The 19,662-nt window shown below is 40.5% G+C and overlaps 1 protein-coding gene across 4 annotated transcripts in view; it reads right to left on the bottom strand.

Moving 5' to 3' along the window:
• Positions 1–18,597, bottom strand: part of RANBP9 (RAN binding protein 9) — a 40,971-nt gene extending 22,374 nt beyond the window's left edge. For 2 of the 4 annotated variants that reach the window (XM_069853709.1, XM_069853711.1), the window contains exons 1-2: positions 18,115–18,597; positions 9,371–9,482 (exon numbers count right to left, since the gene is read on the bottom strand). In XM_069853709.1, coding sequence (XP_069709810.1) covers positions 9,371–9,482; positions 18,115–18,412 — 410 coding nt within the window. In that variant the 5' untranslated portion in view covers positions 18,413–18,597. The remainder of the gene's footprint in view (positions 1–9,370; positions 9,483–18,114) is intronic. The other 2 variants (XM_069853710.1, XM_069853708.1) reach the window with 2 other exon arrangements.
• Positions 18,598–19,662: the final 1,065 nt, after the last annotated feature.

Below are 19,662 nucleotides of genomic sequence, written 5' to 3'. Positions count from 1 at the left end.
CTAGATACAGCACACTACAAACTGAGGCAGAAAATCGTACCATGCCATTCAGGTTTTACCTGCTCTAAAATTCATCAGCAGGAGTTGTATTTATGCTAAACCACTATGTGTAACACTTTTTTTGCCTGGCACCTGTAAGTTTCATAGGTTTAAAAACATTTTTGTTTGGTTTTTAATGAAGCTTAGCCCATATTTAGGTCCAGATTCACTGTCTGCAAAAAGACTTGCTTCAGTGCTAGGAATTACATAAATTGTCCTCCTGCATGCTTCCTGAAGTTTCACATATCATGCGTCTCAGAATCAAGGGAAAACCAGCGGCAGACCTATGTATTTAAGTTTTTGTCCCTTAATCCATGATAAAAACGCAGGGCAGCACAACAAGCAGATATGCTAGCACCCAGGTGAAATGCAGGCCCTGACTGTTCTCAGTCAGTTCATGATGCATTTCCTGCTGAGCCATCATGTGAATGGGTTTGGTCAAGGAGAGCGCCACAGACAGGAAGAACAGGTCCCCTTAGAAAACCTCATGCTGTAACAGCTGCCCTGGGCAAACAGAGGTGTCAACACCAGGAAGCAGCACACTTGCTCCAACATGCAGCGCCTTCCAAAACCGGACATGACACAGCACAGTTTGAGAGACCAGAGAGGTGAGTAATGGTGCAGTTCTGATGCCACCCCCTCATCATTTCCCTCTGCACCTGCAGATGGTGCCTGCACCTCATCTCTTCATCCCATAAACTTCCCTAGGTGCTGCAGTTGGAAGATCACTTCCCTAGGTAGACAGTAGTCTGGGATCCTATTTATTAAGAAACCCCTCTCTGTGAGCATTTTGGTCCCACTGTTTGCTACTCATCACCTTATTAACGTGCTCAAGTACAACAGGAGCTCATAAAATTACAAACATCATGTAAAACCACTCCTGGAATACATGAAATCAACCCATGAGAGACTGAAATAAGAGACTACAGCTGAAAACCAACTTGAAGTGCAGCCAATTAGTATTAAGGACCAAGAAAGCAAGCACATCTTACATTCTCTTTAATTTTCCATTTCAAGTTGTATGCATTCTTGTTCCAGGTAATTAAAGATATAGATTACCATTTTAATGTCTCATCACATCTTCTAGCTCATATTTCAACTGCAAGTCATTAAGAAATTTTTAGGAATATTACAAAACTGCAAAGTTTAAAATCTGCTGAGGATTCAGCTTTTTGCCACAAAGCAAAGGAAAAGTAAACATCAAAAACTCAGGTAGTGTGACACCTATTTTTTTCCCCACTAACAGAATGAAAAGCCTAGGCATCTCTGCACTGAAATGTCTAACAAGCAACAAGCTCACAATAACTATTTTCTCCTCAAATATCTTTTCAGTCAAAGAGCTGAATTCACATTTCTGCCGGAGCCTAACGTTTCTACTTGGATGCCTGAATAGACCAAGTGTGAGAAACAAAAAAAAAAAGCAGGACCAAACTGCAGGAAAAAAATAGCAATAAGAGATGGTACAGAACTGGAGACTGCTAAAACATAAGGAAAAAGAAAAAATCCAGCAGTTCATATAAAAGATACACAATTCTTATTTTTATTAGAAACTGTTCAGTTAGATTTTTTTTTTAGCCGGTGTATTGAAGGTGTATGGAAGATCTTTCAATATATGCAAGTTGATAATCAGAATTACTATCCCACTGTTCCATAAAGAGCAATGCAAGATCTCAAAAACTACGCAAAATCACACGTACATCAGAAAGCTTACTAGTGGCTAAAGATAAATTTAAATACTAAATATCCACTTTTCTAGTTAAAAACAAACAAATATTCCACACTGTATTTGTAAAGACAAGTATGAGTTCACCTTAAGTTACAAAAAAAATAATGCCTTCCTACGATAGGGATTTCATTAGCAACTCGTTACCTGCAAAGCGTCAAATTCCTTCTGACTTTCACTGTGTCCACATGTCCTGTTAAAAACTGTATAACCTGGGGAATTGCTACATCATGCTTCAAAATCTAAGCTGTTTTAGTGATGTGAAAGAAATAATCAGCCTCGTATCTTACATGCTATATAGTTAAAGAAAGCACCTTCAATCATATGATGTTAAAACCTAAGTTGCCATAGTATCTGTTAGGGACCTAAGCCCAATCACTAGCAGACATTTACACCCACAAATAATGCGACTGAAAACACCTTATGCCTTATCCATTGAATGCACTGACTACTATGAAAAACAGAGTTAATACTCTGAAAAAAGAATAAATGTAGGCTAGGACAGGTGCAGTTTGTTTTACAATCAAGTTTGTATCTCAGAAAAGGGTACAAGTAGAAAAAAACTGCAACATCTGTAAGATTCTTAAAACCAAATAATCTTCTGAAAGACCTTTGCAACTGATTTGCACAGACAAAAAGTTTGAAAAATGCTCTCCTACAGTTTTGTACACTGTCTTCACTGACACTATAAGGTCAGAAATACAGCACTCTAAAAACGTGCTGAATTTTCATCTTTAATATAGTTACTCTGCATTAATTTTTTGTAGGAACATGCTAATCCAAGATTCTTATTGTCTGCACAATCACAATAAGAAATGAGCTGTTAAATTTTTTCTCTATTTAAGTGTTTCAAAATATGCCACAGACAGTTTGAGTCTTTCATTTCAAATTGAAAACAAGTTTAATTTTATGGAATGTTTCCAAGGAAACGGTATTTTGAACATGATAAACCCAGGTTTCAGATTAATCCAGTTCTACGCTGGGGGGAGGAGAGTGAGACATTCTTCTTGCATAGTGCTTGAAACTATTATTCCTGTAACATTTTGCTTGTGAATCCTATGATGGTCCTAGAAAGATTCTCATTTACTGACACACTTCATTTTCTGAGGCTGCTGTCTTGTGACGCTTTCTGTAAGGACTAAGGCCTTTTTCGGGATCATACTCAGAAAAGAATAGTCGCATAGACAATAATATAAGTTCAGGCTGCAGTAAGTTTATAATCTATACATTATATTTATGCCAATAAACCTCATATGAAAGAAAACTTAAAAGATTTTGCAAGGAAAAGGGCCCAAGAAATTAAATATATTCTCTCGACTTTCTTTTAAATTAGAAATCTACATTTCTAGAAGACATTAAAAATATAAAACTGTCTTGTTCCAGTTCCACATATTTCTGACCAGTAAAACACAAACCTCAAGTAATCCGCTTACACATTTAGATGCTATCCATTTCTGTCTAATGTCTGGTCTCCTATACTCGGGTAAAAACTGCTACGATTTAAGAAAAGATATACTTGCCCATTCATTATGCAATTTCTTCTCCAGCTGCTACAACTGAAATGAAGGCACTAAGGCAAGAAAGCTACTTCACATGTTACCAGATTCCACTCTATACACAAGTACTCAGCTAATAATGCCACAAGACATGCAAGTAAAGAGTGAGTGAGGGTTGCATGTTGTCACAAATAACTGCTGAGGCCACAGCAGAATTATAAACTATAGGTCTTAAGATTGACCAATGTTTTTACATTAGATTACTAGGTGTACAACACACATATGAACAGAACAGCAACTGACAACGTTCTGTGTTTTGTTTACTGGTCTACACTTCTGTTGTAAACAAGAAAATGGGTATACTGGATGCTAAAGGAAAGGACAACTTACTGCAACAGAAAAAAAATTGCAATAAAAAAAATGCGGGGCTTCTCTTTCAAGAGTTATACAAACATGCTCTAGAAGACAACAAAGCATTTGTATCTCACAAGCACCACTCAAATGCACTAAACTAGCTCAGGCTAAACCATAGGCATGGGGGTCATGAAAATTCAAACTTAAGTCTCATGGTATTTGTATATTTTGGATACTTTTTCCTTTTTTATTTCTCCACCCACTTCATCACATACACAAATACTACAAGATACTGCCAAAACAACAGGTGACTAACTATGAGCACACAAAAGCCACAATCCAACAGGTGTCTTAAAACCTTATTAACACTGCCTTACCAAAAGGCATACTGCTACTTGCAGGAGTTGCTGTAGTAACATTTTATTTTAGTGCAGAAGGTTTAGCAGAACTTACGCATGCAATATAAGGCATGTCCATGAAGATCTCCATCAGTACATCCACACCAAAGACTAAACAACCATGCTCAAAGAAGTGTAGGCTAAAGGCTACCAGCTAAAAGACTCAAACTCTTTCTAAACTTGGCTTTTTTTTTTTTCTAAATGGATCACTGCTTCCAATGCTTGTTTCCACTTTTTTTTGCTTTTTTTTTCCTAACAAAGCACATCTACTTAAAGGATTTTGCATTTTAAGTATGTATCTTCTTCAGCTGGTCTAAAGCACAAAAGACTGTCCAGATGCAAGTGCCATTACCATCATTTGACTATTACTAGTAATTGTATTTACAAATCAATGAATAAGATGAAGACTGGACAAAAATTCAAGATACCAAGGATAAAGGCATTTTCCCCGAAAGTTCATTACCCTCAAGAAAGAAACAGACAAAAAGTCTCTCCTGGTGAAAGAACCAAAAAGCTGTATTTAAACTAAGTGTGTATAAGCTGGTACTATGACCAAAAGTAACATCCTGACCCTCCTGGGCCCAGGTGCTCGTTGCCGCCCTGAGTTCCCCTCTCTTTTGCTGCCATAACTACTAATGAAGTGATATGAACAGCCATACTGGGGAACAGACCTGCCCGATAACCAGCTCACTCTTGAGGTCAACTTTAGGAGAATGAGCTACCCAGTTAGGTTTATGGCAAAGCTCACACAAAGAGTCACAAACTGTGACAAGAGAAGCAAAATCAGTGAGTGTTCAGAGACTGCTTCTCCTCACGGCCAAACTATGGTTTAAAGTGAGGATTGTAAACATTCAAAAAAACATTGCCCTGACTGGAAATGAAGAGATACATGACAAGAACCAACAAGCCTAAGACTGAAATTCATGTAGAAATGGATGATCACTCAGTAATTCATACACACACAAAAGCCATTTATAACATAAAATGATGGAACAGTATTACATTTTGTTCCTGAAAGCCAGGTACCCAGTGGATACCCTTGACAGCCCCTAGGAAAATGGAATGAGACTATGCTTATGCCCAGTATGAGATGCCAAAGAGCACAACCTAAGGTTATAGCAAAGCTCACAGTCTCTCAGCTAAGAGAGATTATAGATGACTCTTCACCATTAAAGGATGCCTGAAGCAACAGCACAAAGCTATCAGGCTTGTACCTGACAAATTATGACAGTATCATGCAAGTATCTTTAGTTGTGTAAAAGAGGGAAAGGTTAACTGGTATCTGTAATAAAATATTAACCATGGGGCTACAAGGCAGACGCATTACCGCTTTACACAAAGCCAGAGGACCTAAATATGTAAAAGACTAGAGCAACTAAACTCAGTAAAAAGCAGCAAAAGAAACTGAAATAAAGATTCAAGAAAGACTGAGAAATATCTAACTTGGATATACCTACCTAATAGAATGGCCCCCATAGTGACAATTTTTGCAAAATGAGAGGACCGTTTAGTGTTATAACAAATTTAGAGACTAAGGCTTACATTTCCAAATCACAAGAACAGGTTCACAGGACTCAGCATTCCCTTGCTCATTCACCTTCCGTAAGAGCCAATCTGGTTTGCCTTAATTAAGCTCCTATTCTGTAAATTTAGATGAAACTAAAACAAGAGAGTTGAATGCAAAAGGCAACACAATGCCTATCTCATTCCTTCGAGTGCTGTATTAAGGAATTACAGAATAAAAACTACTTACATTACTTCTGGTTCTCCGATAGATTAATTACCAATGAAGACTGTTTATAACTTATAAAGGTTTAACTTAAAGCTACAACGACACTTAGATTCCCCAAACACATCAAAATTTTTCACAGTACGTGCTGCAATACTCTGTTTAACCAACACATATGTATTTATGTATTTTTAAATTAACTCAAGATTTCAATAGATATTCAGATGTAATTTATTGCAGTTAATACTCTTCTTCCTACCATGCTTTCTAATCACCACCTTGGTACTCTTCCCCATATTTACAACCATTACTCATCTAGTGTTATCATCTCCAGTCACTCACATGACTGTCCACAATGTTCCACATGTAGCCAAACAAAACAAACCAAAGGAGGTATAAAAGGAGAATGTAAATAAATAGAGGTCCTCAGACTGCAAAAGGAGACATGAAATTAAGGAAGAAAACCAAAGAAATAATGAAAACCAGAAAAATATAATATTTACAGAGCAACATGACAGCTGGTTAGCACTTTTAACAAGAATTTAAAAATATTTAAGATAGTTATTTCACATATTTGTACTGTAGCAGCACAAAAAACCCCTTAGGATTCATCATGCCAAACAAATACCAAGACATGATCTTTCAACTTTATAAACCTTAACTCTCATTTCCCTTTTCCTCATCTGTTACCATCAGTTGCTGCATGGCACCATCGCCTTTTATTAAGGTATCAAAAAGCAACTTCACTCTTCATCTGCTCTGCAACACCAACCTCCACACCAATTTCTTACTTCCTAGTTAGCTGGCTTTCATGCTTCCTTTAATGTTTCCACAATGCCTACAAGTTGATCATGATGAACATATCCAAAATTAAATTACTACACACCTTCAAATTCCTACTCAAGACTGTTACCCCCCAGATACTTAAAAGAATTCCATGACCTAGGTTGCTAATGTGGCAAAGCCGATGCTGTTCTCACAGGAGAACAATCTTGGTGACTGCCCAGCAACTTTGTGATACTCAAGATCATATTCCAGGAGCAGTGCCACCAAATGCTACAGTAGCATAAAAAAAATCTCCTAGAATAGGTTTAAGCAAAAAGGTTTTGATGATTTGAAGGAAGTCACACTAAGCAGAGTGTACAAGCAAAAATGCTGTTAGACTTGCCCATATAACACAGTACATAGACTAAAGATTAGTTTATTAAAAAAAAAAAAACTAGTAAAAGTCAGAACCAAAAACAACCTTAAATAAACACCAATAAATTATTTGTTCACATTTATGAAAGTTGAAAGCTGTACTTCAGCTAGCAGACAGATATCTGCATTGCCTCGGGTAGTCTAGGATTTATTTTGAGCAGTACTATAAAATACAGCCACAGTGCTAGGCTCAGGCCTTGGGAAGAGAAGGTTTTGCAACAGTAAGGCTTTTTAACCAATTGACCTTATTAGTTACATGCTGGTCCTCTACAGATGTGGTCTTCGTGAACTCTGTTCCCATTACCAGACACCAAGTAAAGAAGAAAAAAACTTGGCAGAAATGTACCTGGCGCAAGCCAGCTGAAATACAACAGGCAGTGAGAAAGAACTAATAAACACTACCTGACATGCACTGGATTCTATAGACCTACTTATATATCTCTGCATTTAATTCCCCAGTTTACTTATTACAGAAGAATCTTATTACTTTGAGAGCAGCATAACATTGAACCATAAGAGATTCACCCTGCATCAAGTGAAAGGCCTGTTGGACCTAAAAACAGGGTCTAGAGACAATTGCATACAGTGAAGGCTCCACATAGTAGAGAGACTACTGCTCTTTACCAGCACAATATACTATGCTATGCAATGAAAAAAACCCCAAAAACATTTCCTCTCCTTATGCAGCTAATGTTTCATAAAGCGACACTAAAAGTCACAAGTCTGAAGGAAGGACAAGGCAGTATGTGTGATCACTAACTAAAGAAGTACCCCTCCAATTTTTTAAGAAATCTTAGCAGGCAACTTACAAGTCTTAGCTATGTCAACCTCACAAATAACCATTTAAACTAGAAAACCTTGAAATGCTTCATTCAAAGCCGTTATCTAATTTATAGTGGCCTAATAAACTAGAAATTACTAGAAAGGAACACGAAGAGGTCTAAGATACAGTGTTAGAAGAACTATGTAAAATGACATCCCCATACACGGACATCTTCTGAAATCCATCATTTCAAAAAAGCTAATTTCCTAAACTAAGCAGGTGGAAATATATTTCAAGAATAAACACGTGCATGACTAACAAATCACAATAAGAACCTCTTTAACAGCAGCAGATTGATTTTAAAAAATGTTTTAGGAATACATTTTGTGTTATTTTTAGTGTAAAATTGAGAGCAAAACCTTACCTGAAACACTAATTAGTATCAGCTCACTATAAAAATAATTAGACCTTCATAGTGTGACAAAAGCAACTACACACATACATTTTTCACAGCAAAGAAATCTCCCACAGATAACTTTTGGGAACAAAACTGGTGACAAACTCATAAATGCCCCTACAAGGAAGCAGCAGTACTGAGAGGCTTTCTACTGATTTCTTTCAAAATCTCCATACAATACTGTAAGAAATACAAAAAGGTTTGAATACTGTTTGATTTACTGAACACTGGGAAAATGAAAAAAACAGCAGCAACACAAAGACAGAAGAACTGAATTTAATTTAAAGAGCGACAACACAATTCTTTTCCTCAAGATTTGTTTTCACAACTGGGCATAAGCATCCACAACCTGCCTGTGCAGTACCAAGGACAATGACATTCAATCTTCACTGTAACCTTGAAGGAGGACCACAGTCTATACTACAGCACATTGGAAAGAAGTATTGCTTACGTAGTCCAAAATTGGCAACACAGTCAATGTATCAGCATTAAAACACACCCTTTACCAGAAGCAAGGAAAGATGAAAAAGGACTAAAGTGGTCTGGCAAAGATTTCATTAGCACCTCAAGACTTTCCCAGGCAAGATTCCATCTGCTTCAGTAGACTTAAAAACATGGTATAACCTGTGCTTCAAGAGATATGCAATTCAGATGGATTCTAGGAAGCAGCAGTTGCATTCATTCATCAACTCTTGTTCTTTCCACAGGGTGACAAATTCCCAGGCATCTATTCAGGACATTCCCCTTTAGTCTTTGTTCACCAACAAGTAGCCTTAAGAATAGCTTTCCATTTTAAAATTGATATGACATCCATTAAAAGACTGCACTGAGGAGGCAAGTTGGCCTGCTGTACACCCTAAAAACTTCCTAAAAATTACACAAAAGTCTGTAAAGCCATAAGTCAAAACCCAGCACCTTTAAAGGTAAGAGCAGGGTCAAACTATGGCCATTCAAACCCTAACTTCTCTGTCAAGAGAAAAAGAGAAGATGCTGTTACAGTATTTACTGTGTACACTGATTTGTGGAAAATAAATACAACAATTAAAACAACCAAATATCAGAGTGCAACTTCTCATGAATATGGAATTAAGTTATTAAAAAAGTGGTAAAATGCAAAAATGAGTTTTGATACCAAAGAAACTTGTTGATTGAAAGATTACGCAAGCCTGTATTTCAAGTAATAATTAATTAATAATGCACTCAATGCTTACCCATCTCTTCCCTTACTGACAATTTTAACTTCGAAATAGTATATGCCACAGGCTGCAGGTATAGGATGTGTAGCTCGAACAGAAGCAGCATCTTTTGGAGTTTTTCCGTGACCTGAAAAACAATTGCATTCAAAACAACAAAAATGTATTTTAGATAATTGTAGAATACGTCTCAAAGGTATACATACCAACTATTAAAACCAGAAGGCTTATATAATGACCAAGCACCACATGATATTCTAATCTGCCTCATTTTTATGCTACAGTATTTTCTTCCAATATAAAGTTTTCATTGCAGGCACCTGCATTGCAACTAAGCATGTGATGTTTTGGGTATGCTACTCTAAAAGGTTCTACAATTATTTGAAGGGAAACAGAACAAAGTTTCACCACAATACATAACAACTGAGACAAGCCCACCTGTGTTCGAAAGAACTGTACGATTTCTCAAATGCATAGGGCTTACTAATATTTATAGACTGAAACATGGTAGAGTTTAATGCTTCTGAATCTTCAAGTTATTTAAGGTGTTTTAATTCTAACACCATTCAGAATAAACATCAGTCATTATATAGTATGAATTAGCATTCAGAACATGGAAAAGAATTATATTTCAGGTCAGTGTTAAATATTACAGCCTGCAACGTAGATTATGCAACTCAGATTATGCAACTCCCATCCCTTTTTCTTACAAGGGTCACTACGTATCAGCTCTGCCACAAGAATGCTCAATGCCAACTCTTGCCCACTCTACAGATTTTCAACCTAAATACAAGAGCCTCTTGCAACCTAACTCTTCTAAATGTGTCACTCTCTTCACAGCCCTTTTGTTTCAAAGGCAACTTTGAAGCAGGCCTTTGGCCAGATGACTTGTTTTAGCAGCATCCTGTTCAAGCAAGCTCAGCCTCTCCTGGACACACCAAAATCCTTCAGTTATTGTGTGGAAGTTACACATGGGGTCACAGGACACATTTTAAAAGTATAAAAATAAGAAAAAGAAAAAAAAAAGAGATAGCAAGGAGTATACTGGATCCTAGCAAGAGGTATTTCAATAAGATGGCTACCAGGAACAGACTGTCATAATTCACACTGATCCCATGCCCACTCTCTTTGTGGATATGAGGCATGATGGAAAGAGATGACTGTTTTGAGTGTGCTGTATGAATTGCTTGGGCTGCAGCACTCCAGCTGTCATCTCCAGCCCAGACAGGAAGGCCAACTGTACCTGCATAGCAATCCATCTGCGCATGCAAAAAAGAAAATAATACACTCCTTCCAGTGGGATTAACATTGGAATCATTGCTCAGGCACAGATTAATCACATCTCACGTGCAGCAAGTCAGGTCATACAGCAAGGAAGAAACTGCAGGAAAATGACAGCATGTCATAAGCAGCCAGAAAGATTGGGCACAGCTGACCTACGCCACTGAACCTCTATCCACAGAGCCCTCTAGTGTAAATGTTGATAAAACAGTAAACACTTCTCTGCCTGTAGAGCTAGCGCCAGCCATCTCCTACCAAACGGCATACACTCAGCCAAGGAGATCCCTCCATTTCACCACGGCTGCATTTGCATTTAAAACTTTGCTAGTGCAGCGGGAATCTTTACTCGCTGAGATTAGCTTTAATCCAAAACGTTTTTCTGATATAACTAGTTCACCTCTGTGTGTTACAACCCTAAGGCAACTACCTTAATTATCTGGGTGCAAATTCATTGCTCGCTTCAATACGTCCTTTTATAAAGGACATATTTTATTTTATAAAGGACATTTACATTTTATAAAGATCCTTCAATCACCTCACATGTTTTACAATATGAAGCTTATTAGCTACCTTCTGTGTCTTAATTTCACAAGGGAGGAAAACACAGTAATTTACTCCTCCATACACAAGACAACATGCATGCTTTATTGTTCATCACTTTTAAGTTATTTCCTCAGGCTGTGTCAACCAAGGTAACAACCACGCATATAACCTTATAACTTCCATGTATATGGTTTAGTTCTGAAGTGCTAGTAGCTCACTATTTAGCTACTAGGAATTAGATTATTGCTCCTAAGTATGCAGAAATCCTTCAGCTAAAAGGCACCCAAAACTTTATGGGCAGAACCATTAAATCCTGAGAGATCTCTTAAATTCAGATAGCTCTGATGATGAGGGGGAGGGTGGAAGGAAAGATACTTTCTTTTCAAATATCTTTAAGTTTTTAATTTAAAATAGACTGCAAACAAGTTCCCTTGGTTACTCAGTGCACTTGACAATCTGTGTAGTTTCAGTCTGAGTCAGTCTCCTTATTTGGGCAAATCTTCCACACAGAAGTAGTAGGAACCAGCCAAATATTATTGAAAATATACATCTACTACCCAGCAGACTTTGTTTTGTGAAATCACATTCTAAGTGTTTGGAAACAACACCAGCTTAAGGTATTCTTGGCACTTCTTCCTGAAACTAGTCCCCTTCTCCCAGCCCCTCCCCAATCCAGGCAGCTATCTGTAAGGACATACCATGAACCAGATTTATTAACTGACTGGGCTTTAAGAAATCTACCAGATTTTTTTAAGCAGAAGATCAGTTCGTTGATCCAGTTCACAACACAGCCACAAACAGCTGTCACACTGCAAGTAAGAGGTTGACGCAGGGGCAGAAGTAACAGGATACCTTACCAGTATTGCCAAACACTACGTGCAGTGAAGCAACATGCTTGGGGAAGTCAGTACCCAAAACTACTTTCATCCCATTAAAACAGAAGACACCCTAAAATTTAGAACTGCTGTGCTTTTAGCATAATCTCCTATGAATCTCATTTTACTACTTGAATACACTGCTTTTATTTGCAGTTACAGTTATTATTTCTAACAGCAAATTCAACAGCATCAAGCAGTTAACTACTTTCAAATACTCTAAATACCTCTACATTGTCTCAACATGCTAGCTGAGACTGCTAATACTACCAAGCTACACTGGATTACATTAGGAGTCAAGAGACATTAGGTACCAGACAGCTGTCAAACAGGCAAGAGGGTCTTTACAGCACAGGTAGTTGAACTGCAAAATTTCTTACTAGGGGACATTAGGGATGCCAGTGTTTAAGTGGATGCTGGACAAGCTTCTAGAACACAAACTAATAAAGAAATTGCCTTCATCCCCGGATGTCCTTCGGCTAAAATGGTGGAAACTGAGGTGGGAAAACACAGATACACCATGTATGCACAATGTGGTTTTAGACTTTTCTGTAGACACTCCCAGCCACTGTCACTGATGGGACATCGAGCCGGGTGGCCCAACAGCTTGACATTATATACTGCTGCCATGTTCTTTGGTAGCCTGACACCCCACTTCCTTGCTTGTGAATAAAATGGAACCTTGACATCCAACTCTAAACTTCTGAATCAGGGGTTCCAAACACCTGAAGTAGTTCATACGAACACTGCCCTACATTCCCTAAAACAGACCTCCTTTCATAATTGCAAGCTACAGTTGAAGTACTTAAAAGAATATTTTTAATCTATGCATTACTTAACAGTAAAATTTAATCATTTGCAACATTAAAGAAAGAATTCTGCAAACAGAAGCACTGGGCAGAGAAGTGAAAACAGGTGTACAAAGCTTGAACTTTGCACTGTAAACCAGATCATAGGTAAGTTCAAGTACCAGAACTGTTTTCAATTGGGTTTTCATTAAAAGCGTTTAACCATAAGTCAACTATGCTTAAGGAGTAAAGCTGTGTTTTCTCTTTTAAGCAGTCATTCACACCACTGATTTTTGCTAAAAGTAGAATCTTCAGTCCTTTAGCAAAATTAAATTGAAATTAATCTAAATTTAAATTCCAAAATCTATTTGAGAGAAGTAAATTAAAATAAAACTATCTTCGAAGAAATCATTTCAGCTTTCAAAAATACAATCTTTTAGCTTTAGATCTAGAGTGCATAATGCACGTGCACCAAATAGTCCAAATAAAGTCTATGGGAGTGTCTACCTAGACAAAAGTAAGCGTGTTTATACAGTTTAAATCCTTAAATTAAGTTTACATAAGCTGAACTGCAGTTATTTCCAACAGGTGGTTCAATGACTTGCTCACACGGCCAAAAATAAAATAATCAAGGCCTAATCTTCCATTGAATTCATTAGGAAGGAGAATTTCACTGAGACAAATAATAAAAAAAAAAAGACAGACAGATTTTACTACAACTTTTTCCATAGTAACAACTCAGAGATACAAAGGTGTCCAAAGCAGGCACCCTGTACTGTACTGAATGTACTTCAAGGGTGTTCTGCCAGAAAAATTGACACCATCCTCATACCACTGAATGACAACACAGAACTATTACTACAGAATCCACTTCTGTTTGCTATAGAAATCAGGATGCACAGATTGCACTGAAAAATAAAATACATTTCTTTCTTTTTCAGTTTGGCACTAGAGACAGTTCAAAGGCAACTGCACTGTAAATAAATGTCTGCCTAAGATTTCCTGGCCTGTGACACATTAGAAAAAGTTCATGCAATTGCAGCTTACTCAAAATTGCATAACTTTCCTCAGCTTTTTTTGGACAATTGTCACAAGACTAACTTAAGTGAAGTTACTACAGGACTCTCCATGATTTTATCACTAATGATTTCATCTGTTTAACTAATTTGGTATATAATTTTTCATATTTACAATATGCCTTCAGTCTGTATTTTTATCTCCTTATACTACATGGTATAGGTTCTTACCTGCTGGAAACTGAACTTGTCTGTCTAGGGGAAGGTTCATATCACATCCAGCATTTATGAAACCCGTTTTTCAACAGGATCCATATGCTAATTCTGAATATTTTAGAAATATGTGGGAATATTTTTAAAGATGTCTTACCTTAATAGCTAGATATTTTGTGTGATAACTGCTTTACATGTATCATACACTTGTCTGAACCCTTACGCCATCTTCACCTACAGGTCAGAGCTGTTAATACTACAATTCAGTGAAATAATTTCTTTTTTTCCTGATACTGTTTTTCACGTCTCCTTTACATAAACATACCATGAAAAACAGTCACTAAGGCTTTCTATCAGCTTGAACAGCTAACTGGCAGCAATACAGAAATGTTTCTCCATATTACAGCATCACTGATGCAAATATAGATGTATTTCATACACAGATTTTGACAAAGCTTCCTAATCAAGAGTCAGAATTTGTTAAAGTATAAAAGAATAGCTCACTGCATAAAGAAATTGGACTGTTCTGGTAAACAACACACCAGTCAATGCATCTTCCCTTCAACTACCTTCCCATGTGTGTTTTATAAGTAACACTATGACTCAAAGAGATAAAACAACAGTGACCCCCAGGTTTTGCTGACCCTCAACAAAATTTAAAGAGCTGTTACCTTGATGCTAGACTGTACTCTTTTCTTTAAGCCTCCACACTGATCAATGCCTAGTTTTGTGGCAGTTTTGAGTTTTTAACCACCCCGTAAGATGTTTTCAAAAAGCTTCAGGTCCAGAAAGGCAGGACACAAAGCATCACAGCTGCAGTAGGTAAAAAGAGACATCCACTGCAGCTCACATTTCCATACAAGCTCTCCACTGGTATGCAAGAAAATTAAAAGCAATATTCAAAATTACATAAAGAGGACCATCATTCCTCTCACAAACCAATGAAACAAAAGTATCACTGCACACAATACATCAGCACATTGAAACTATGAAGCTAGTTATATGAAAAAAGTACTTTGAAAGCTTTTACTCTGATTATTCTCCCCATCCATTTTTTTTTTCAGAAGCAAGTATCTCCAGCACATCCAGGGTGGAAGGAAAGCACTGATGTTTACTAGTTTCTGCCTCCAATCAGTCATAGACAGGAGGAAAGCACTCCAGAAAAACAGCTCTATATCCAGAAATCTACAGAGATAGCAGACAAAGCTTAATTAAGCATATAAGGTACCTGTACCACAAAAATAGAAAATTTACTTTGATTACTGGCTTTTTTGCACAGACCTGTCTTCTCTCCCTTCCCCAAGTATTTGGCCAAGAATGTATCATTTATCCATGCTCAATGTGTGATCCAAGTTTCATTTAAACAGAACCATGAACTATTTTTCCACAACTACTTAGACCTAACTTCAGAAGAATGGAAAGTGCCAGTATTCCACAAGAAATGCTTTGAGAACTCTATTTGCAACATTTTACAGTGTTAACCAGATTCTTATTTGCTATCTTCCCTTTTCCCTTTCTCTCCTCATTGAATCTCCTCATTTTTTTTTCACCTTTTATCATATTCATAGGGCTGAAGGATTGTGAAAAGGCAGCAAATGTTTCAGTGGGTTTTTCTTCCCCAGTTCTCAGGTAGGAATGCCCTGATACCATTCTTTGTTTAGCCCAGTTAGCAACTTGAGGTGCCAGGCTGATAACATACACATGGGGCCGCCCTAATAGACACCTTCATTAAATTACCAGGAAGAAAATATTGGCCACTTATAAGACCATTCACTCCCATTTGCAGTTAAGAGAAAGAAAAGTGTGCCCATATCATATTGGCAACTCTCCTCTTCACAACCTTCTGAGCTAATCTAGGACCTCTTCAACCTTCATCATTTACTACTATGTAAGAGCTAGAGTAAAGGTATTTTGTAATTATAACCTGCTAACGAATTCATTACGAATTCAATTCTCATAGAGTATACACAGTATTTCCTACGTTACCTTCAGAAACACGCAGAGATTTGTAATGAATTTCTTTTATTAACACTGAGGAAAAGGAAAGAAGTGAGGAAAATCCAGGACAGCACAAAGAAAGCTTGAAAACACACTTCTGCAATTACACTGACAGACCAGAGAAGTTCCATCTCTAAACCCTAGCTCGTGAGCCAAGAGTTGGTCAAAACAAAACAAACAAGCAGAAGGACTCCATGGCCATAAAGCTATGATCTTCTTGTCAAGAAAAAAAAAAAACAAACCAAAACCCACATAAACCCCTCCACAACTAAGCATCAGAAAATACAAAATGCTTCTAAAAATACACGGTCATAAAAGACTGAATGAAAGCCAGGAAATTTAAAGTTTGAGTATTAAATAACATGTCCTTAAATCACTCGGTGCCTCCCAGAAACCTGCTCTGTAGTCATCAACTTCCTTTATTATTTTTGCATGGTGCATTAAACTCTGCATTTTTAAAAGTGTCTTGTTTGTAATAATAAAGTTTTCTATTAAAAAAAAGTCTTGAGAGTACATTTAATCCTTTCATGGCAGACAAATCCTGCCATGTGTTTGTGTTGCCGTTTTCCTCCTCTGATTAAACAGTAACATGTTTATCAAGATTTCACTTGAATTTCTCCATTTTGAGAAAGGGTAATTGCAAGGTTGGTTTTTTGCCTCCTCCCACTACGTTCATTTGACTACAGACTGACAAAAGATCCAGTTCTTCACAGCCAACTCGTAAGTGTTGCGAGTTTAAAACCACTTCGACTTTAGGATTTGGGCCTAGAACACCAGATGTGTCTGTGTTTTTTCAGGTCAGAGCACACGCTTATGTTTCCAGGTTTTATGACATTTCATAACAATCAACACAAGTTTTTTCTCCTATTGCCTTTGGCTGATTTATACAAATGTAACCTTTGACTTTTACCTTTTCTTTGAAAACTGGCAACTTTAACTATGAAACATCTAAGCACAAAGTTACAAAACCACCTTTATTGATGTAAGTCCTGTTGTCATTCCTTCCCCCAATTCACTCTGTGGATTGTACAAGAGATTATACCAGTGCCTTTAATTCCATTTTTCACAGTTTAAAAATAAACCGTATTTTTCTCCGTGTTTTCCCATCCCGTCATTTCCGTGTTTAATAGCTTAACTGCTCGCTGCTCTTAACTCCGTTTAACCCTTGCTCTTCTCGAGAGAAAAAAGCAGCCACTTCTTCTCTCGCTCATTTCCATAAACAGGACACGTCACGCCGATTCTCCTTTATTCTCCTGCCTCAGACCCAAACCTTCTGGTGACACCTGGGATCCACGGAGGAAATATGAGTTTACATAATGCCCACTCCAAAAGCACAAGGAGGCAGACCCTTGCCCCCTTCCCCCGCATCGTGATAGAAAGGGAGAAGAGGGGAAAAGGAAAAACAAATCTCAAATAGGACACAACAAGACCCCTCTCTCCACCCTGCGGGCTGTGTAAAAACAAGAGCCCCTCCCCAGCTTTCCTGCGGCCCTATTTAGATACTGAAAGGCTGCTCTAAGGTCTCCCCGGAGCCTTGTCTTCCCTAGGCTGAACGACTCCAACTCTCTCAGCCTCTCCTCATTGCAGAGGTGCTCCAGCTCTCGGATCATCTTTGTGGCATCCTCTGGACCCGTTCCAACGCTTCCATATCCTTCATAGATTTGGCATTCGGAAGAAATTCTTCACTTTGAGGGTGGGGAGGCACTGCCACAGGTTGCCCAGGGAAGCTGTGGCCGCCCCATCCCTGGACGTGTTCAAGGCCAGGTTAGAGGGGGCTCTGAGCAACCTGGTCCGGTGGGAGGCGTCCCTAGTTGCAACCGGATGATCTCTAAGGCCCCTTCCAAGCCAAACCATTCTAAGAACTCCCACGCTGGGGATTCCCGAACCGGACACAGCGCTCCAGCTTCTCCATCACCCGTCCTCACTCGATGGCGGCCCCGGGGTGGGAAAACAACAGAGGGGGGGAAGAAAGCGGGGAAGGGAGCGCGTGTTATTTCCTGTTATTGTCGCCGCCGAGCCCACTGCCCGGCGGCGTGGCCGCCCCTCACCTTTGTAGTGCACCCGCAGGTTGTTCTGGGAGAGGCCGATGTAGCTGAATTTGTCCTTCGGGCTCCAGGAGCGGGGCAGCGGCGTCTCCTGCTCGTTCACGGCCGGGTAGAGCCTCTTGAGCCGCCGCTTCAGCTCCTTCTCCTGCTCGTTGAGGGCCGGGTCCCCGTGCGGGAAGGGCGCGGGGGCGCTGCCGGCCGGGCCGGGCCCCGCGGCGGGGCCGGGCGGGGGCGGCAGGAGCGCGGCCGCGGGGCCGGCGGGGGGCGGCAACGCCGGCGGCTGCGGCTGCTGCCCGGACATCCCAGCTGCGGCCTCCTCCTCGTCGCCTGTCGCCGCGGCTGTCACCGGGGGCTGCCCGCGGGGTCACCCACAACCGGAGCCTGGAAGTAGGGGGGGGGAGGGCGACGCGTAGCGCTCCCGTGGAGGTGCCCGAGTTGCAGCGAGGGGAACGACGGGGCCGAGCGGAGCGGGAGGGACGAGGAAGAAGGAGGAGGAGGAGCGGCGGCGGCGGCGCCGCGCGCCAGGCGGAAGCGACGCGGAGGGAGGGCGGAGGGAGGCCGGTGGGAGGGCGGGCGGGAGGGAAGGGGAGCGGCGCGCGGCAAGCGCCGCGGGTTAACGAGCGAGGGCCTGTCCTGGGCGCGCTCCCGCCAGCTCGCGCCCGCGCCCCTGCTCCGTCCAACTCGCGCGCCCCCGAGTCAGCTGAGCGGCACCGCGCCCCTCCCCCCTCCCGGCCCCGCCCACGCGCGGGGGGCGGGGCGAAGGGGCGGGTCCTGCGACCCTCTGCCCGGTGGGGGGGGTGGGGGGGTGGGGGGGCGGGGGGGATGGAGGGGCGGGTGGGCGGATGGATGGACGGACAGATAGATGGACAGCGGGATGGATGGATGGACGGATGGACGGGTGGGTGGATGGATGGATGGACGGATGGACAGAAAGGTGGTGGACAGCTGGGTGGATGGACAGATGGATGGATGGACAGACGGGTGGATGGATGGATAGATGGATAGGTGGATGGATGGGTGGGTGGGTGGGTGGATGGATGGATGGATGGATGGGTGGGTGGATGAGTGGATGGATGGATGGACAGAGGGATGGACAGACAGGTGGTGGACAGGTGGGTGGATGGACGGATGGGTGGATGGACAGATGGATGGATGGACAGACGGGTGGATGGATGGATAGATGGATAGGTGGATGGATGGATGGATGGATGGATGGATGGATGGATGGATGGATGGATGGATGGATGGACAGAAAGGTGGTGGACAGCTGGGTGGATGGATGGATGGGTGGATGGATGGATGGGTGGGTGGGTGGATGAGTGGATGGATGGATGGACAGAGGGATGGACAGACAGGTGGTGGACAGGTGGGTGGATGGACGGATGGGTGGATGGACAGAGGGATGGACAGACAGGTGGTGGACAGGTGGGTGGATGGACGGATGGGTGGATGGACAGATGGATGGATGGACAGACGGGTGGATGGATGGGTAGATGGATAGGTGGATGGATGGATGGATGGATGGACAGAGGGATGGACAGACAGGTGGTG

The sequence above is a fragment of the Phaenicophaeus curvirostris genome, chromosome 3 (genome assembly GCF_032191515.1).
Source record: "Phaenicophaeus curvirostris isolate KB17595 chromosome 3, BPBGC_Pcur_1.0, whole genome shotgun sequence".
Taxonomy (NCBI): domain Eukaryota; kingdom Metazoa; phylum Chordata; class Aves; order Cuculiformes; family Cuculidae; genus Phaenicophaeus; species Phaenicophaeus curvirostris.
This window is presented reverse-complemented; position numbering and strand designations above follow the sequence as displayed.